Genomic DNA, 21,953 nt, shown 5'->3' on the forward strand with positions numbered 1-21,953 from the left:
CAGTTGTTTCCATAGGGTATTTTCCAGATCTTTCTGTCACTGACTTTTAATTTAATTCCGTTGTGGCCAAACAATATACTCTGTGTTTTGAATCATTATAAATTTATTGGCAACTTGTATTCTGTCTCATAATGCTATTACGGTAAGTGTTAGATATGTTTATGGAAAGAATATATGTATTCTGCTGATATTGGCTGGGAGTTCTAGAAATGTTGATTGGTGTTGTTCAGGTTGTCTGTATCCTTGCTGATTTCCTGTCTGCTTCTTCTATCACCTGTTGAGAGGGGATGGAAGTTAGTTGTGAATTTCTCTATTAGTTATATAGCAGTTTTTCCTTGATATTTTAAAGATCTGCTATAGATGCATAAACATTTAGCATTACGTTATCTTTTGTCATTGTTAAATGACCTTTATTCCTGGTAATATTTGCTCTGAAGTCTACTTTGTGTAATATTAATTTGGCTACTCAGCTTTCTTTTGATCAATGTTAGCATGGTATGTCTTTTTCCATGCTTTTATTTTCGCCTACATGTATCCTTATATAAAGTGGGTTTCTTTTAAACAGTAGTAACTGATACTTTTTTTTAACCTATGTGACAAATTCTGCTTTTAACTGGGGTGTTTTAGATCATCTCATCTGTTTATTGATAAGGGAGAATTAATTAAAATCTGCCATTTTAGGGCAGCCCTGGTGGCTCAGCGGTTTAGCGCCACCTACAGCCCATGGCGTGATCCTGGAGACCTGGGATCCAGTCCCATGTCAGGCTCCCTGCATGGAGCCTGCATCTCCCTCTGCCTGTGTCTCTGCCTCTCTCTCTCTCCTCTCTGTGTATTCTCATGAATAAATAAATAAAATCTTTATAAATATAAATAAATAAATAAATAAAAAAATAAATAAATAAATAAATCCTGCCATTTTGTCATTTGTGTTTTTTCTATTCGTGCTGCTTGTTTCAACTTTTTTCTTTCTGTCTTCTTCTGGATTGACTGTTTTTATTCCGTTTTGTTGTCTTCATTGGGTTATTTGTTAAAACTCTCATGCTAGCTTTTTGGTATTCATCTTGAACATCCTACAGTTGCCCTTCGCATGACAGACTGCATTACTTTCAGCATAAGAGCCTTAAAATAGTGTGCCTCTGCTTCTCCCTTCCCAGCATTTGTGTTCTTTTTTTTTTAAGATTTTATTTAACATTTTTTATTTGTGCTGTTCTTGTTAAAGTTCTCCTTCCATGTTTTGAGCCCACAGTATAGAATCCATGTTTTTGCTTCAGATAATTCTGGGTTGAGTATTTTTTGTTTGTTTTCAGAACTTAAAAATGTTACTCCACAATATTCCAGCTTGTATTGTTTCTAATGAGAAATCTGCCATCACGTCATGTTTGTTTTCCTTTGGGGAATACCTCTTTTTTTCTCTGGCTAGTCTTAAGATTTTTCTCTTTATCTCTGGCTTTAAGCAATTTGATCGTGACGTACCTTGGAATAGTTTTCTTTCTATTTCTTATGCTTGGAGTTCACTGAGTGACTTAAGTCTGTGGATTTTCATCAAATTGATAAATTTTTTTTGTCACTGTTTCTTCAAATATTTTGTCTGTCCCCCCGCCCCCGCCCTAAGTCTGTGTATCACACAGCTCACAGTTCATTTTTTTCTAGCCTTCTTTTGGTGTGTTTTAGTTTAGAGTTTCTATTATTGTCTTCTAGTCATTCATCTTTTCCTCTGTGAAACTGAATCTGGTCATGTGCCTTGCAGTTTTCATCTCTAGGCAGTGGGTTTGCTTCTTTCATAAAATCTTCCATATCTATTGCACACGTTTGATTTTTCCTCTAGCTTCTTGAGCATTTGTGACACAATTTTAACTTTGATGTCTTTGTGTGCTTTATCATTTTTACCTTTTTTGAATCTGTCTTGTTTGAATTCTTTCTCATTTTGGTCATGATTTCCTGTTTCTCTGCATGTCTGGTAATTTTTTTATTGAATGCTAGAGTTTGTGAATTTTGCCTTTTTTGGTTACTGCGTATTTTTGCCTTCCTATAAATATTCTCAAGTTTTGTTTTAGGTGTAACTTGGAAACAATTTGATCCCTTTGGCTCTTTTTAATTATTGTTAGACTGCATTTAGTCTGGAGTTTCTTTCTCTCCACTAATGAGGTAGGACTCTTCTGAGTACTTGACCCGGTGCCCCACAAGTTATGAGTTTTTCCAGTCTGGCTCCTGAGAACAGGCAGTTTGTGGTCTTGCTGAACTTCAGTTATCGTTTCCCTGTTGTCCTTTGGGGTGGTTCTCTCCTTAGCCCCGGTGGTTTCCACTCACACCACACACTGTTCAGTACTTTCCTTCATTCCCTGCGGGGGTCCTCTCTGGATCTCTGGAGTCTTACTTTTGTGCAGCATTCTCTTCTCCAGGACTCTTTGGAGCTGTCCTGTGAGTGTTACCTGCTTTGATTTCCCCCCAATTTTTAGCTGCATCCACTCACCTCTAAGGTTTCTACACCCCCCTGGAATACATCTCCCTGCTTTGTAGCCTGGAAATGTTCTTTTTTTTTTTTTTTTTTTTCTTCCTGGAAATGTTCTTGATACAGTAAGGCTCACCTCACACGTGCCCTGACTCAGGGGTCACTGTCCTTTGTTGCTTGATGTCAGTTTCTGGAGAATTGGTGTTTTCTTATATTTTATACTTTTTTTTTACTTCCTTGTTTCAGGTAGGCAGTTAAATATATCCCTATGACTCCATCTTGGTTGGAAGCCTTTATAAAATATACATCATTGTGACTCTTTTGTCTGTGTTCTACATTTAACAAAGGCTTTCCTTCTGGTTAGGTTGATTGATTTACTGCAGTGTGTGGTGGCAGGTGGAGAAGAGCAAACACTGGGTTCATAATTCCTTTCCCTGGCCCTTCTTCCCTTCCCCACCTCAGAGTGGAAGACTCTCAGACATCTGCCTGACCTTGGTGGGGATATGGGTTGTCCCTCCTTGTAGAGCACTCTGAAGAGGCTCTCTCATGAATATGCACAATGGTACTTGATGCCCTGCATGACCATCCAGGGGTGGTGGTGAGGGGAGGGCTCAGGCCTAGCTTCCGTGTCCAACCTGGTTTGGTGGGTTCATCTTCCTTGGTTAATTAGAGTGATGATTGGCCCTGGTTACATAGGCCAATGATGGGACAGGACTCAGGGATGGGAATAGTTTCTTTTTCTTCCCAGTTTTCAGTGGAATGATTCTAGGACAAGGAAGACCACAGAGGGAGCAGCACCACAGTAAGAGAGCTCTGTTTGTTTCATCTTCCTGTGTTTTCAGGATGGTGTGCAGTATGTTTGCCCATGTAGCAGCTGTCACCTCACTTCACAAGTCTGGTTTGAAGGACCGGAGTAAATGTTTTTGCCTGTGTAGGTAATTTAATCTCTCTTAGTCGTCAGTCTCAACTCTGCTGTTGTAGCTCAAAAGCAGCCACAGACAATACATATTTGTGGCTGTGTTCCAATGAAACTTTATTTAAAAAACAAATAGAATGGGACGCCTGAGTGGTCGAGCGTCTGCCTCCAGCTCAGGGTACTGGGATCAAGTTCCACATCAGGCTACCTACAGGGAGCCTGCTTCTCCCTCTGCCTATGTCTCTGCCTCTCTTTGTGTGTGTGTCTCATGAATAAATAAATACAATCTTTAAAAACAAAAACCAAGTGGGAAGGGCAAGAGTTGGCCTGAGGGCTGTAGTTTGCCAACCCCTGCCTCAGTTCAAGTCCTCACTTTACTGAGTTGATATTTTTGTGTGTTTCCTTCTATTACAGTTGCTTCCAGAAACCATTGCCAGTTCTACCTTGCTTAAAACATAGATCTCATCATGTAACTTACTGACTGAATAACCTCTGGCTCCCTATAACATTCCCGGTAAAGGTCAAAATTATTTTACACTCAAAGCCTCCATAGTCTGACCCTTTTCCTATTTCTGATCGTACCTCCAGTGACTCCCTGTCAGCTCACACACAGTCTATTTGCAAGTTTTCCTGCCCTGATATTTCTGTAAGCCTTACTTTTTCTGGAATATTTTCTCTCTTCTTATTACATTATGTAAGTCTTTTGAAACCTGCCTTGGGAGCCCTGTTTACATCCCACCTTCTTTAAGGATTCTGGAGCCCCTCAGGTGCAGGCAGTTTCTCCTTCCTTCATGCTGTTTGAGCACTACTGTTGTGCCCTCCTGATTTGCTCTTGGTCAGAAATGTGTGTGTGTGTGTGTCTTCCTTGTTGCCCAGAATCCCTCTGGAGGTGAGAGGTGTGCCCTCTTGTGACCTTTGTAGTCTAGCACAGAGTCCCACTCAGAGCAGAAATGTGTCAGGTGTGTGTCTGAGGTGTGGCACATAAAGATCCATGTCTGGGGGTGCATTGCTCTGGGGACTCGTGTAACTGTGGGCACAGCTCTTGGCTTCTCCTTGGGGCCTGTGTGCAGGCCCCTGAGGAGGTGGGCTGAGCTCCTGGGCCAGGTGGCCGCGGAGGCAGGACCAGGCAACGGTAGGCCTGGCTGTCCCAGGTCTCCACTGCTGCTGCCGCTTCTCAATGGCCTCTTGCCCTTTGGTTCCACAGAGCTGCAGTGCAACCCTGGGCAGTTTGCCTGTCGCAGCGGCCCCATCCAGTGCATCCCCCTGCCCTGGCAGTGTGACGGCTGGGTGACTTGTGAGGATGAGAGCGACGAAGCCGACTGTCCAGGTGAGTGTGTCAGGCAGGCGGCCACCCGACGCCCTGCCTCTCCATCACAGCTGCATTGATTGTGCTTCCAGGAGGTGGGGGTGGGGTGGCACCGGCTGTAGCCTGTGCTCTATCCACTCACTGGAAGCTTATGTTGAGCTGACCCCTTCCCTTCTCTCTTTCTCTTCCTATCTCTTTAAAAATAAATCCCAACACAGGCAGATCCCAGAACTTACAAGGTGGCAAGGTCAGGCAAGAAGGATGCCAGGGACACCACATTTTGGGAGGCATGCTGGCCCAAGAGCAGTGCCCGTGAAGCATGGTGCCCTCTTGCCTCCTCTTTGCCTGGCTTTGGGTGCCTTTTGAGACCTGGCTACAATCCTGACATGGGTTGTTCAGACTGGCTTTGGCTTTGCCAGATGCATCCTGTTCACTCAGTCCCTTGTATTTTTTCTGTTGGAAGTTTTCTCCTGACAACACATGGGCTCCTCAAGATATGTGCCAATGCCACAGAAAGTCTAAATTGTTGGTTCTCTACTTGGTTTCTGCCCCAGCACCCTCAGGGAGTATAACACACCCTAAGAGTAATGGTGTTCACTACATCCCTGGTATCCCTGCATCCATGATGCATCCCATCATGCATATGTGTGGGACCCAGGTAGTACCAATAAAGCCCCTAAGAAGATGTGTCTTATTCTACCTTGAGAACCTCCAATCTAATATAACTCTTCAGCCTGGCATTTAAATTTCTGAACATTCTGGTTTGGTTCTACTTTGCCAACCTGATTTACTGCTATTTCCCCTTAGTGATTCATCTGGGCTGTTTCCTGTGCCCACCCATGAAGAATTTTCTAGCCACATGCTTCATTCATGCCTTTCTCTTTTCCTGGGATCCTTTTGTTCTCTTTCCATGTGGACAGATCCTGCCTGTCCTTCAAGGCTTGGCTCAGATAATACCATAACAAGATGGCATCTCTGAGCCCTCTGGGTGGAGATTGGCTTCTTCCAGCACCTATTCCCTCTCTCTGACAGCATCTAGAGCCACCAGTAATTCTCACCATTACCTGTGCCCGTGCTTGATCTCTCCTTCCAGACTGTGAGTTCTCTGAAGACAGACCTATCCTCTTTCTAAGCATGGCCTGACCTAGAATGGAAGTCCTTTTTAACATTCAGAAAATGAAAGGAATGTTGTAATTCCTGTAGGTCAGGTACTGAAGAAAAACCAGCTAACTCAAACCATAGGATCAGGTCAGGTATCAAATACAAGGTGACATTTGAGCTTAGGACGGTTTTTTGAAGGGGGTTCCAAAATAAGGAACAAAGGTGATCTGGTCAGACAGTTTGCCTGAAAAGACAGCCTTTAGAGGAAATCCCAGTTTTCCCTTGAGCCTATTCATTGGATTGTGCATGTCTCTGCTTGACATGCTTGCCTTTCCAAATGAATTTGAATGGTGGTAGCTGGACAGAAGGTTCTGGGAGCTATGTCTGGGAGCCCACCTGCTCCTTCCTTAGGTCACAGCCCAGAGAGCATAAACTATCCAGTGCTTGGGATGCCGATGCTCCATGTTCTGTCAGCTGTTGAGGACCAGTGGTTGTGACTGGGAGCTTTGCTGGGTCAGACTTAATGAGGTGAGGCTTCATATCCAGCCTTCTAGAGAATATTCTGAACAAACCAAAAGACTCTTGGCTTCCTTTAAAGTGGAAGCACTACTTATTTGCTGCTCTCAAAGTGCCATTTGGCTTAGCTTTTAAGATTATATGTAACTGTTCTGTAGTATATATACTGAAAACAATGGTAGGCACTCTAGTTCATCTAGTTCATCTCTCCATCTCCTGTGGACTTGATAAAAAGACAGGAACCTGATAAAGGCAGGGACTAGATTTGATTTCTCTTTTGGGTCACATGGTCGGCACAGAAGGTCACAAGTCTGCCTAGCACAAGTGTTGATTTGAGATTACAGAAGTTGCTATCTTTTCTCCCCAGACAGAGAAATAAAGTCTTTCCAACAGGAGCCCAGAGTTCTGAGTGGATAGTGTACTCCAGGCCCTAGCCACTGAGGGCATGATGAACATGGCCATGTGTGGAAGCTCATGGATCCCTGATAGGCCAGGGAGGATTTGAGGAGTGGGGTGGGAGGGCTGAGGTGCTGTCGGACCTTCTGGCTCATTCCTGGCTTCCCCTTGTGTTTGGTACTGTTTCTGTCCCGTGGTGTAGTGCCACACCAGGAGGCAGGTGGGTGATAAACTTTCATTTCTGATTGTTCTTAAAGTTGGGATTCTGAGAAATGTGTTATCAAAATGTACAAAGAATAATGTAATATTGTTTCTCACTTCCCTGAATCAATCAATAGTTGCTGAAATATCATATTTTCTTGTTTATTTTTTTAAATTAATTTTTAAAAGGCATCATGAATATATCAAATCCTTGTTAACATTCCCCCCTTCCAAAAAAAGAAAAGCCTTTGTGTGTGGAGAGGGGAGTATGGACAGGGAGTTAGCTGATAACTACCTTTACCATTGCCTTCCTGCATATGGAGAGTTTAACTAACTTGTGGATAGTCCTGGCCATGCTTTGTCTTTTTTTTGAATATGGGCTTCAGGATTTTTGGAGGGACCATACAAGATTATGGCATTGTCCTGCTGAAAGCCTGCTAAAATTACAGTAAAAGAGCATAAAAGATATAAAGCCATGGTAAAAGAGTATAAAAGATAGCAAATGGGAGAAGATGAAACAGCAGACCAGTAATTTCAGCATGGTTTTGGAAGATAGGAAATGGATGGTGTACTAGATATAGTAAGGGCATTCAATACATTGCCTGCATTTCAGGGGCTGGAAGGCTGGAGCTGTCTCATTCAGAACCCCCTGGCAGCGGGCTTTGGCTTCATTTAGCCCAGGAGATCCTTGCCATGGAGTTTGGAAGGTAGAAGGGAGGTGGACTCCTTCCTCCTCTGGCAGTGGTGTGGGTGCCTGGGCTTAGATTGAGGTGAGTGAGTACAGGGGCCTCCACAGCCTCCTCTGACCAGCCTTCGTGGGGCTGCAGAGCAACTGTGATTAGCAGAGGTTTTCTGCAGTTTCCTATACTGTGGACGGCTTTCTGACTCCGACTACAACTGCAGAAGTGAAATGGAAGGCTAGAGTTCGCTCACTTTTGTGCACACTCTAGCCTCTTCAATTGTTCTGAAAGTACTTAATGTCCTGTATTAAACTCCACTGTTTTTGAAAATACCTAGCATGACATCTGTTCTTCTGACCATTTTTGATGTAAATGGGGACTAACATAAGATACATAACATTTTTTAATGGAGAAAAATGTACAACTTTATTAAGAGATATTAAGGAAGATTTGAATAAATAGAGACAGGATATTCTTTGCTAGGAAGACTGAATATGGTAAAGTGGCGTGTTCTTAAATTGATCTATGGAGTCAGTGCATCTCCAGAGGGTTTTTGGGAAATGTGGCAAGTCAGTTTTGAGATGTTTGGAAGAATAAAGTCCTGATATGGTATGACACTCTGGAGGGGAGTAAGCTATGAGCAATTGCCTTACCCAGTTCAAGACTTATGGTTTTTTTGTTTTTGTATTCTTTTTTAAAGATTTTATTTATTTATCCATGAGAGACACAGAGAGAGAGGGAGAAGCAGGCTTCATGCAGGAGCCAGATATGGGACTCGATCCCAGGACCCTGGGATCATACCCTGGGCCGAAGGCAGATGTTCAACCACTGAGCCACCCAGGCGTCCCAAGGCTTATGTTTTTGTTGCTCAGCAAAGCACAGATTGGCCTGTGCCACAGAAAAGCTGCCAGAAACAGACCCAAGAGGGACTCCTGGTTGAGTGTCTACCAAAGGCTCACCGCAGAGAGCCTGCTTCTCCCTCTGCCTGTGTCTCTGCCTCTCTCTCTGTGCATCTTATGAATAAATAAATAAAAACCTTAAAAAAAAAAAAGAAAGGAACAGACCCAAGAAACAGTACATGACACAGATAGAAATACAAATACATACCACTAGGCAGAAGATAGGTTCTTCAGTCATAGTGCTATGACAGTTGGGAAAGAGTGATACACAGAACAATCAGCTTCAGGTTAATTGCAGAAAAACTTGTAGAACACAATCCAGGAGAATACCTTTATGACCTTGATAGGAAAGTGTTTATTTTTTTTTTCAAGTCACCAAAAAAATCACTCTAAAATAAAAATAACTAGTTTACTAGATTAAAATTAAGATCTTCCCTTTATCAAAAGGTACTTATAAAGAATGTGAACAGCCAAGCCACAGAGTGGAAATATCTTTACAACACGTATAGCCCGTAAAGGGTTATAGTTCAGCATATATGAAGAGCTCCTATACATGAACAAAAGAAACAAGGCATGTCACAAAAAAAATTAATAAGAACAATGGTTAAACATACAAAAAGATACTCAACCTCATTAGTATTCCAAGGCAATGGTGAGATTCAACTTTACAGTTGTTTAGATTGGCAAAAATTAAGATATCTGATAAAACCAAGTGTTGAAGAGGATGTGAGTGACTTGGAAATCTTATCTGCTGCTGGTGAGGAGGATAATTGGTGCACCTGCTTTGGAAAACTGGCATTAACTTGTAAAGTTGAACATTCTCATTCTCATATTCTGTGATCCAAGATTTGTGTTTGGGGGAATCCTAGAGAAATTCTTGCAGCACTCATCATGCTAATAAACATCTTGGAAACAACCCAGAAGTTTATGTTCACATGGTGGCATATTATGGATCGACAACAGTGAGTAAATAGTAGGTTCTTGCAAAACATCAGTGGATCTTAAAGGCAGCATGTAGATGACAAAGGCAAATAGCCAAAAAGTATATACAGCACAATAAAGACAAGCAAAAGTGACCCTTGTTGTTTTTTTTTTTTTAAAGATTTTATTTATTTATTCATAGAGACACAGAGAGAGAGGCAGAGACACAGGCAGAGGGAGAAGCAGGCTCCATGCAGAGAGCCTGATGTGGGACTCGATCCAGGGTCTCCAGGATTACGCCCTGGGCCGCAGGCGGCGCTAAACCGCTGCGCCACTGGGGCTGCCCTGAACCTTGTTTTATGTGTAGGTACATACATGTGTGTTAAACTAAAAAAAGACAAAATGATGATACACAAAATTTGGTCTCCTAGTTCCTCCCTGGTGGGGATACAGAGGAATAAGACCAGGAGAAACAACCCTACAGCTGATGTTTGGGTTCTGAAGTAGGGTGGGGGTTGGGGTGGAGGACTCAGAACTATATTTTATTATTAGGATTTATTTCTTACATATGTTCTTTCAAATATGTCAGATATTATGTAGGCTTTTTGTTTTCCTTCAAGAAAAGCCAGTGGGAGGAGAGTAAACTTAGCATACCAGAGAAACTGTAAGTGTGAACCTGCTTTAGAGAGAGATGATTAGGAAATGAGCCGGTTTGACAAGCAGTACCACTGAAAGGCTTGGTGCTCTAAATACTAAGGCTGGCGGGCATGTTGCATGGGAATGGATTGTGGGTTGGTGGGATTCTCGTTCACCACCTGTCTGCCTTCCTCACTGCATGTAGCTAAATGAGTCTTTCTCCCAGCAGCAGGCATGAACTTTATTTTGTAGACAACACTGCCCTGTATAGTAGCCATGAGTCACATGTGGCTATTGAGCACTTGAAATGTGGCCTTTTGAACAAGGATGGACTACAAGTGTAAAGTACAGGCCAAATATCAGACTTAGTACAAAAAAAAGACTTGAGAAGACCTTAAGCCTTTGCCCCCACAGTGGTCCCAAGGCTCAGAACAAACTCTGCTAACTAGTGAATCTCTTCAACACAGAACCAGTCCACAAAGATGGGGGAAGGTGGCTGTTTATTCAGATGACTAATTGTCAACAACAAAATCACAAGGCATACAAAGGAACAGGAAAACATGGCCCATTTAAAGGAATAAGATAAAGTGGCAGAAACTATCTTTGAGGAAGCAGACATTGAACGTATTAGACAGATGTTTAAAAACTGTCTTAAATGTGCTCAGAGAGCTAAAGGAAAACAGAGACAACTAAAGGAAATCAGGGTAACAGTATATGAACAAAATGAGAACACCAACAAAGAGAAAAAAATTATAAAGAAAAACAAATACTGTAATTGAATTGAAAAATCAACCAGAAGTGTTTGGTAGCCTCCACTGGTCAGAAGAAAGACTAAGTGAACTTAGAGAACATTTGAAGTTATTGAGTCTTTGGAACAGATGAACAAAGAAAAGTCAATAGAGCCTTGGGGACTTAGAGGATCACAATAGCTATCAACAATAGCAAAATACATTTTTTTTTCCTCCAGCGCACATAATCATATTCTCCAGGAAAGAATGTGTGTTAGGCCACAAAAGAAGTCATTAAATTTAGAAGATTGAAATTATACAATGTATGTTTTCCAATTACAATGGAATAAAACTAGAAATCAATAGTTGAAGGAAAATGGGAAAATTCACAAATACATGGAAATTCAATACCATACTCTTAAATAGTCAATGTCAATAAGAAGTCACAAAGGAAACTAGAAAATATCAAGACCAATGAAAATGGAAACACAACATAGCAGAACTAATGGGATGCAATGAAAACAGTGCTAGGGAAATGTATAGCTGTAAATGTTATGTTAAAAAAAGAGGGATGCGTGGGTGGCTCAGTGGTTGAGCGCCTGCCCTTGGCCCAGGGCATGATCCTGGGGTCCCGGCATCAAGTTCCACATTGGGCTCCCTGCATAGAGCCTGCTTCTCTCTCTGCCTGTGTCTCTTTCTCTCTCTCTCTCTCATGAATAAATAGATAAAATCTTAAAAAAAAAAAAAAAAAGGATCCCAAGTCGTCAACGTGACTTTAAGCATTAAGGAACTAGGCAAAGAAGAATGAACTAAACCCAAAGCTAGCAGAAGCAAGAAAATAAAGGTTAGAACAGAGATAAATTATAGAAAAACAACAGAAGGAAAATCTGTGGATAGACAAAATTGACAAACCTTTAGCTAGAATGACTAAAGAGAGAACACCCAAATAACTGAAAGAAGAAATGGAAGTTAGGACATTATTACCAATTTTACAGAAATAAAAAGGATTATGAGAGTACTCTGAAGAATTGTATGCCAACAAATTGGATGACCTAGATGAAATAGAAAATTCCCAGCAACAAGCTTCCAGAAGAAAATTACAGATCAATATCCCATGAACTTTGATGCAAAAATTGTTAGCAAAGTACTAGCAAACAAAATCTAACAGCACATTAAGGTGATTATATACTATAACCAAATGGATTTACTCTTGGAATGCAAGTACGGTTCAACAAACTAACTCAATGTAATACACCAACCACAGTAACAGAATGTAGGGGAGGAAACCACATGTTCATCTCAATACAGAAAAAGCATTTGGCAAAATTAACCACTCTTTCATGATAAAAATACTCAACAAGCTAGGAATAGAAGGGAACTACCTGGAAATAATAAAGACTATATATGACATACCTACAGCTGACGTCCTACTCAGTAGTTAAGACTGAAAGCTTTTCCTCTAAGATCAAGAACAGGACAATGACTCCACCACTTCTGTTCAACATGGTATTGGAAATTAGTTCTAGCCAAAGCAATTAGACAAGAAAATAAAGGCATCAGAATTGGGAAGGAAGAAGTAAAATTATCTCTGTTCACAGGTAGTATGATATATGTAGAAAATCCTAAAGATTACACACACACAACTATTGGAACTAAAAAAATTTCAGCAAAGTTTAAGGACACAAAATCAACACACAAAAATCATTTATGTTTCTGTACACTAACAGTGAACAAACCAAGAAGGAAACAAAGGTTTACAATAACATCAAAAAGTATAAAACACTTAGGAATAAATTTAAGGAAGTGAAAAACTCTAGTACACTGAAAACTATAAAACACTGCTGAAAGGATTTAAAGAAGATACAGGTAAATGGAAGGACCTCCTATGTTTGCAGACTGGAAGATTTAGAAAGCCATCAGTACTACCCAAGCAATCTACAGATATAATACAATCCCTATCAAAATGCCAGAAACCATTTTTGCCAAAATAGGAAACTCCATTCTAAAATTCATTTGGCCAAAACATTCTTGGAAAAGAACAAAGTTGGAAATCTCATACTCTTATTATATATATATATATATATATATATATATATATATATATATATATATGTATATACACACACACACCACACACACACATATTTAAAGACTCTACCCATTTATTCATAAGAGACACAGAGAGAGAGAGAGAGGCAGAGACACAAGCAGAGGGAGAAGCAGATTCCCTGCAAGGAGCCCAATGCGGGACTGGATCCTGGATCCTGGGATCATGCCCTGAGCCAAAGGCAGATGGCCAGCCACTGAGCCACTGAGGTGTCCCATCATACTCTGATTTTAAAACTTGCTACAGGGATCCCTGGGGTGGCGCAGCGGTTTGGCACCTGCCTTTGGCCCAGGGCGCGATCCTGGAGACCCGGGATCGAATCCCACATCTGGCTCCCAGTGCATGGAGCCTGCTTCTCCCTCTGCCTGTGTCTCTGCCTCTCTCTCTCTCTCTCTCTCTCTGTGACTGTCATAAATAAATTTAAAAAAAATTTAAAACTTGCTACAAAGCTACAATAATCAAGACAGTGTGGATCTGGTGTAAAGAAAGATACATAAGCCAATGGAATAGAATAGAGAACCCAGAAATAAACCTTCATATGTATGATCAATTTTCCACATGGGGTATTCTTGTTCAATTGATGATGGAAGAGCAGTATTCTCAAAAATTGGTGCTGGGAAAATTGGTCAGCCACATGCAAAAATTAATTACTTAGTGTGCAAAAATTAATTCGATGTGGTTCAAAAGACTGAAGAGCTAAAGAGCTAAAACTGCAAAACTCATAGGAGAAAAGTTTTAGGACATTGGGCTGGCAAAGATCTCTTACACGTGGCACCCATAACAAACAACAAAGAAAAAATATAAATTGAGCTACATCAAAATTTAAAACTGCATTAAAGGAAGACATTCAACAGATAAAAAGGCAGCCTAAGGATTAGGAGAAAATATTTGCAAATCATATATCTGATGAAAGACTAATATTCAGAATGAATATATATATGTATCAACTACAACTCAACAACAACAGAACATCTGATTAAAAAATTGGCATAGGACTTGGCATTTCTCCAGAGAAGATATACAAATGGCCAAGTACATGAAAATGTACTCAACATCACTAATCATTAGGAAAGTGCAAATCAAAACCACCACAAGACACTACCTTAACACCAATTAGGATGGCTGCTATCAAAACAAGTGCTGATGTGGAGATGATGGTGGGGACATGGAGACGTTGGATTGCTTTTGCACAATTGGTGAGAATGTGAAATAGTGCAGTCACTGTGGAAAACAATATTGTGGTTCCTCAAAAAATTAAAAATAGAACTACCATAGGATCCAGTAATTCCACTTCTGCATATATACTCAAAATAATTGAAAGCAGGGTCTTTGACCCATGTCCTTAATTTAAAATGGTTAAAATTTTATGTGTTTTCCTGCAATGAAAAATATATACATATTCAGATGGTCTATTTTCTGAACATGAACAGAACACTGTGAAAAGGAACAATTGAGCAAGAAGGAGCTCTTATCCATTAAAAAAAAAGTCCAGAAAATCCAATATCTGATTAGTAAAAGTTCTTTTTATTTTTTCTTTTTATTTTTTTAGATTTATTTGAGAGAGAGAGCAGGAGGAGGGGCAGAGGGAGAAAGAGAATCCCAAGCAGACTCCCTGCTGAGTGTAGAGCCTAAGGCAGGCTTGATCTCATGACCTTGAGATCACCACCCCAGCAGAAATCAAGACTCATGGCTAACTGACTGAGCCACCAGCCCCCTCTAATTTTTAAAAATAGTTAATTTATCAAAGATTGTGTTTATTTGAGAGTGAGAACACAAGTAGGGGGTGAGGAGGCAGAGGGAGAGAGAGAAGCAGACTCCCACTGAGCAGGGAGCCCAATGTAGGGCTCAATCCTAGGATCCTGGATTGTGACCTGAGCCAAAGGCAGATATTTAACCAACTGAGCCACCCAGGTAGGTGCCCCATGATTTTATTTTTAAGTAATTTCTGTACCTAATATGGGGCTCAAATTCACAACCCTGATATCAAGAGTCGCATGCTTGGGATTCTTGCATGGCTCAGTTAAGCGTCAACTCTTGATTTTGGCTCAGATCATGATCTGGGGGGGTTGTGAAATTGAGCCCCGAGTTTACCTCCATCCTGGGTCTGGAGCCTGTTTAAGATTCTTTCCCTCTGCCTCTCCCCATCCCTGCTTGTGTGCACGTGTTCTCTTTCTAAAGAAAAAGAAAGGTTGCATGCTCTACCAACTGAACCACCCAGGTGGCCGAGTAAGAGGTTGTTTTTTTTTTTTTTTTTAAGATTTTATTTATTTATTCATGAGAGACACAGAGAGAGAAAGAGAGAGGCAGAGACACAGGCAGAGGGAGAAGCAGGCTCCAAGTAGGGAGCCTGACGTGGGACTCGATCCCGGGTCTCCAGCATCACGCCCTGGGCTGAAGGCAGCGCTAAAGCACTGAGCCACCTGGGGAGCCCCAGGTGGTTGTTGTTGTTTTAATTTTTTTTTTTTTATTTATTGAGGGGAGAGAGAGAGAGCATGCATGCACACAAGCATGGGGAGGAGTAGAGGGAGAGGAACAAGCAGACTCCATGCTGAGCAGGCAACCAGACACCGGGCTCAATCTCAAAGCCCTGAGATTATATCCTGAGCTAAAACCAAGATTTGGATGGTTAACCAACTGAGCCGCCCAGCGCCTCACCCCCCTGCTTCCCATAAGAGTTCTTTTAAAGAAAATAAAATATAGGAGCAGAGGGAATTAGTCATATAGCTTTGAGGTGAGGAGGGCACAATAATTTTTTTTAAAGATTTATTTATTTATTTATTCATTCAGAGAGAGCGAAGAGAGAGGCAGAGACACAGGCAGAGGGAGAAGCAGGCTCCATGCAGGGAGCCCGATATGGGACTTGATCCTGGGTCTCCAAGATCACACCCCAGGCTGCAGGCGGCGCTAAACCACTGCGCCACCGGGGCTGCCCCACAATAATTTTTAAAAGGCTTAGACAAGGGCATGCCTGGATGACTCGGTGGTTGAACGTCTTCCTTCGGCTCAGGGCATGATCCCTGGGGTCCAGGGATCGAGTCTCACATTGGGTTCCCCACAGGGAGTCTGCCTCTCCCTCTGTGTCTGCCTCTCTCTCTCTATCTCTCATGAATAAATAAATAAAATCTTTAAAAAAAAAAGACTTAGACAAGATCTACCCTGTGTACTTACAGCATGTCAGGAATACAGTGAACACCACATATCCAAAGAGGGAGAGCACAGGTCCTGGTGAAAAGATCAAGAATCAGAATAACATGAGATGCTCAGCAGCAGCACACCGTAGTGAAACAGTGGGGCAAGGCCATCTGGATCTGAAGAGGAGCTGATTTTAATCGTCTAAATCAAAATTTTAGTTGGAGGTTTATTCAAGTTACTTGTACACACCATCTGAATATTCAAATAGTTCTATAAGACTTTTTATTTAAAAAATAGCAACCCTGATACCCCTTCCCATTCCCACTTCTCAGAAGCAAATACTTGAGATTACTTTAGCTATTGATTTTACTTAGTATTTATTTGTGGGTCTCAAAATTCCATGGTTTTGGGCATGCTTTATTGATTTTCTTTGAACAAGGTGGCTGATACGTCCCCCTTCATCTCCTCATTCCCAGAGTTCTTGCTCCCTGTCAGTGCTGCTCTTGGCTGGGCATGGAGGATGATTCCATTTCCTTTTTCCTGGTGAAACATTTTGTTTTTACCCCAGAGTTGAACATTGTCACCATCATCTATTTGATGACTTTATTGAAATATAATTCACATATCATAGAATTTGCCCATTAAATATGTTTTTTGGTGGCTTTTAGAATATTTTCAGAACTATCACCTCTACTATAGAACATTTTTATCACCCCAGAATAAAACCCTGTACCCATCACCAGCTCTCCCACTTTCTCTTAAGCCTTAGCCCTTGGCATCCACTTACCTACTTGTGTCTCTGTATTGGACTCTTCTGCACGTTTCATAGAAATGGAGTCATACAATATGTGGTATTTTGTGTTGGCTTTTAATTAGCATAATATTTTTAAGGTCCATCCATGGAGTTTTCTTTTTGTTTACCTTTAAAAAAAAAAAAAACTTGGGGATCCCTGGGTGGCTCAGCGGTTTAGCGCCTGCCTTTGGCCCGGGCGTGATCCTGGAGTCCCGGGATCGAGTCCCACGTCTGACTCCCTGCATGGAGCCTTCTTCTCCCTCCTCCTGTGTCTCTGCCTCTCTCTCTCTCTCTCTCTCTCTCTCTCTCTCTCTCTCTCTGTCTATAATAAATAAATAAATTTTAAAAATAAAATAAGGGATCCCTGGGTGGCGCAGCGGTTTGGCGCCTGCCTTTGGCCCAGGGCGCGATCCTGGAGACCCGGGATCGAATCCCACGTCGGGCTCCCGGTGCATGGAGCCTGCTTCTCCCTCTGCCTGTGTCTCTGCCTCTCTCCCTCTCTCTGTGACTATCATAAATAAATAAAAATTAAAAAAAAAAAATTTAAAAAAAAAAATAAAAATAAAAATAAAATAAAATAAAAACTTGTGCATGTACTTTAAAGAAAATGTTTTAGGGATGCCTGGGTGGCTCAGGGTGTGATCCCAGGGTCCTGGGATTGAGTCCTACATTGGACTCCCTTGTGGGGAGCCTGCTTCTCCCTCTGCCTATGTCTCTCTCTCTCTCTGTCTCTCATGAATAAATAAGTAAAATATTTTTTTAAAAAAGAAAGAAAAATTTTATTTGTCTTCTGTTAGACTCCCGGTTTAACACTTTGATTGAGATATAATTTGTGTACCATAAAATTCATCACTTTTAAAAGCATACAAGTCTGTGATTTTTGTGAAATTCATAGAGTTGTGCATCTATCATCACAGTGAACTTTAGCTCATTTCCACTGCCCCCAAAGATCCCCAAGTCCATTTGTGGTTATTCCTTGTTTCCTCCCCCAGTACCAAGCAACCACTAATCTATTTTCTGTGTCTTTTAGACCCAGAATGTGTCTGGACATTTCCTATAAAGTGAATCCTACTGTATACCTTCTTTTGTGTCTGACTTCTTCTGCTTGGCATCCTGTTTTTGAGGTTCATCTGTTTGCTGCCTGTGTCAGTAGTTTCTTTCCACACCAAATTTTCCATTCTATGGATAATGCCATGCTTTGTTTATACTTTCACTTTGATGAGCATTTGAGTTGCTTCCACTCTGAGAGTAAAGCTCCTATGAACATTAGTGTATGAATTTTCAGGGGACATATGCTTTCATTGCTCTTGGACAAAAACAGGGATGGGATTTCTGGATTTGTTATAAATTTGTTTCACTTTTTTTTTTAAATATTTGTATTTATTTATTCATGAGAGACACATAGAGAGAGAGGCAGAGACACGGGCAGAGGGAGAAGCAAGCTCCATGCCGGGAGCCCGATGTGGGACTCCATCCCGGGACTTTAGGATCATGCCCTGGGCTGAAGCCAGGCTCTCAATAGCTGAGCCACCCAGGTGTCCCGTATGTTTCACTTTTTAAGAAATTCCCAAATTGTTTCCCAAAGTGGCTATACATTTACATTAAAAAAAAAAAAATGTCCTTAGCAGGATGGATCTCTTTCCTGATTTCCCCTCAGTTGTAGATCTATCATGTTATTCTGACAGAGATTGATTTTGGAATCTCCTTTCCTGGAGCCCCTTGACTTCATCTGTCTGGCTGAGTTGCTGGCAGGGCCTGCTGCCCACCTTCTCAACTGCCCTCTTGAGTTCTCCTGTCCCCATCAGCATGGGAGAATCAGATTTTTCCCTCATGTCTGTCCGCTTGTGTGTCGTCCCCCCACCCCCCGCCACGCGCCATGTTAGATCCTCTGTTTTTTGGTTTCCTGATTTGGTTTATTCCAAAACACTGCCTTCTTTATTAACTTCTGCAGAAAAGGAACACGGAAGACAAAAGTTTTTGATTCCTTGCTTGCATGTTTGAAAATGCCTTTATTTGACCCTCACACATGCTAGATTTAGCTGGATTTAGAATTACTAGGTAAAAATAAGTTTCCCTTACAATTTTGAAGATCTTACTCCATTTTTATTAACTTTCAATATTGCTGATGCCATAATTCTGGTTCTTTAAACGAAACCTGTTTTTGTTCTTCTAGAAATTTTAAGTGTCTTTTGATATGTTGTGCTGGCCACTCAGCAGATCTTTTCATTTTAGGAACTCCTGCCTCTTGGTTTAGGGAAAGAAAACACTAGATTTTTTTTTCTCTTCCATTTATCTAGTCTCTTTCTAGAACTGTTAGTAGAAACTGGAGCTCTTAGACTGATCTTCAATTTTTTCAGTCACCAGTTTTCCATCTCTTGTCTTTTTATTTTACTTTAAAGAGGTCTCTACTTGCACCACATCTTTTAACAGGTTATCATGTTTGCCATCATGTTACATTTCTAGTAGAGCTTTTTCTTTGGGTGGGGGGTGAACGGTGTCTCTATGTTCCTTTTTAATAGTATCCCATTCTTGTTTTATGGATACAATATTGTCTCTCACTTTGAGTATGTTAATGGCACGTTTTTGTTGAACTGTTCTGTGTACATTCTTTTTGTATTGTTTCCTCTTGTAGGTTGGTGTCTTTCGTTTGCAGGGTCTCCTTGGAGGGAAGTTGGCCTTGCCTGCCTTCTATGTGTAGCAGAGGGACTGGAAGCTCTCTGCTTGTGGGCCTCCCTAGACAGTGAACCAGCTAGACTGTTTCATGGAGAGTCTCCTCTCCTTTGGGACTTTTTTCTTGGGCTGGCCAGATTTTTCCATGGAGGAATGTTCCATTCTGCCCAGAGGCTGGGGTTCTGGGATCCCAGTGGGGGGAAAAGGGGCTAGAATTTTGCCCTCCTCCAACAAAGTACAGAACCTGACTCTCAGTTGAACTGGTGCTCCCAACTAAGAGACCACCTGTTTGACCTTCTCATCAATAAGTCACCTGTCTTCTGCTGGGGTGAGATGGGACAGGGTTGCCTGAGGACACCAAATACAGGGGATGAGATATGGGTGTGTCAGCTGCCTTCTCCTCCTTTTAATATGAGAAATTTCAAATCTGTAGGAAAGGTGCATGAGTAGTACAGTGAATGCTCATACTGCCTTTATCTACATTCACAAACCCTTAACCATTGCTTTCTCTTCATGTTTTTTTTTCCTGAACCTTTTGAGAGTGTAATACCATGACATTTTACTCCTAAATACTTCATCTGTCTTCTAAGAAGAACAATCCCATAACTACAATACACTTTTCATGTGTAAGAAACTTAACTACAGTTCTGTTATCTTACAGTTTATTTTGAAGTTTTTCCATTGCCCCCAAAAATATCTTTTACAGGTTTTTTTGTCTTTAAATTTAGGATTTACTCAAAGATTATATACTGTATTTTCTCACCATCTTGCTTTATTCTGTAATCTGGAAGTGTCCCTAGCTTTTTAAAAAAATATGTTATTACTGATCTTACATGGCATTGACCTATTTAAAGTATCCAAGCCAATTGTTTTGTAGAATGTCCTTCAATATGGACTTGTCTGTTTGCTCATGATTAGATTCAGGTGAATCTAAGCGGGTCATAAAGTGTCCCATTGGAGAGGCATGAGGTCAGTTTGTCCCATTATTAGTGATGTTAAGTTTGATCACTTGGTCAAGGAAATGTCTGCCAGATTTCAGTACAGTAAATGTCCCCCCTACCCTTTTTTTAAAAAAAATTTTTTTAATTTTTTTTTATTTATTTATGATAGTCACAGAGAGAGAGAGAGAGAGGCAGAGACACAGGCAGAGGGAGAAGCAGGCTCCATGCACCGGGAGCCCGACGTGGGATTCGATCCCGGGTCTCCAGGATCGCGCCCTGGGCCAAAGGCAGGCGCCAAACCACTGCGCCACCCAGGGATCCCCCCCCTACCCTTAACAAAAGTAATCTGTGAATGAGTAATCTGTGGAGTGGTGGTCTAGGTATTTTCCAGCAACCTTATACCCAGTTATTTTAGCTTATATTGATGGTTCTTGTCTGAATCAGTTATAATAGTGGTGGTTTAAAAATGCTGATTTTGTAATTCTCCCATATGCACTGCACTTAATAAATTATTTTATAAAGATCTTTCCTATTTTGTGGCACTGTAAAATGTTCCAGGTTCATATCATAGTTTTCCTGCGCCGGACCTGGAATTAACCATTTCTCTAAAGAGCCCCGTTACTTTCAGTGAGAAATGGTATTTAGAAGCCAAGGTTTTTTTAATTTTTATTTTTTTTAAGATTTTATTTATTTATTCATGAGAAACAGAGAGAGAGAGAGAGGCAGAGACACAGGCAGAAAGAGAAGCAGGCCCCATGCAGAGAGCCTGATGTGGGACTCGATCCTGGGTCTCCAGGATCACGCCCTAGGCCAAAGGCAGGCATCAAACTGCTGAGCCACTCAGGGATCCCCTAGAAGCCAAGTTCTAAGTGTTAGCTGTGCTCATAGTTATTTGGGCATCACAGTTTCTAGGCACTTCTTTCAGTAGATGGAAATAGGAATCCTTTTTAAAAATAATAACCTCATATTTATTGGTACCTCTGATTCTAACTTAAAGTTTTTCCTTTCTTCCTCCCATCTCATGTTTTATTTTTTTTCCTCCCTGGTTCCCAATACCCTGTATATATGCATCCATTTGGCTAGTCCTAAAATACTAGTAGTTTTGGAATTACTACTCCTCTACCACTATCAAGAACACAATTATTGGGACGCCTGGGTGGCTTAGCGGTTGACACAGGCAGAGGGAGAAGCAGATTCCATGCAGGGAGCCCGACATGGGACTCGATCCCAGGACTCTGGGATCAGACCCTGGGCTGAAGGTGGTGCTAAACCGCTGAGCCACCCGAGCTGCCCTCCTCTTTTTTTTTTTTTTTTTTGACCTCTTTCTTACATGAAAAAATATCTTACTGTGTATACTGTCAATGCTTTGATCATTCATTCATTCATTCATTCATTTTTGCGGAGTTGAGAAAGGGCAGAGGGAGAGAAAGAGAAAATCTTAAGCAGGCTCGATGCCCAGCACAGGACCCTCCTTTGGGGCTCATCACAATCCTGAGCTCATGACCTGAACTGAAATCAAGAGTTGGACTCTTGATTTTTTTTCTTTTTTTCAGACTCTTAA

At 41.3% G+C, this 21,953-nt stretch overlaps 1 protein-coding gene across 2 annotated transcripts in view; it reads left to right on the forward strand.

Moving 5' to 3' along the window:
• Positions 1-21,953, forward strand: part of DGCR2 (DiGeorge syndrome critical region gene 2) — a 91,226-nt gene that overhangs the window by 27,212 nt on the left and 42,061 nt on the right. Inside the window, exon 2 of one of the 2 annotated variants that reach the window (XM_055322497.1) lies at positions 4,570-4,692. The exons of the other annotated variant lie outside the window; for it this stretch is intronic. Within the exon in view, the coding sequence (XP_055178472.1) occupies positions 4,570-4,692 (123 nt within the window). The remainder of the gene's footprint in view (positions 1-4,569; positions 4,693-21,953) is intronic. 2 annotated transcript variants of the gene reach the window in all.

This window comes from Nyctereutes procyonoides, unplaced genomic scaffold, assembly GCF_905146905.1.
Source record: "Nyctereutes procyonoides isolate TBG_1078 unplaced genomic scaffold, NYPRO_anot_genome, whole genome shotgun sequence".
NCBI classification, from domain to species: domain Eukaryota; kingdom Metazoa; phylum Chordata; class Mammalia; order Carnivora; family Canidae; genus Nyctereutes; species Nyctereutes procyonoides.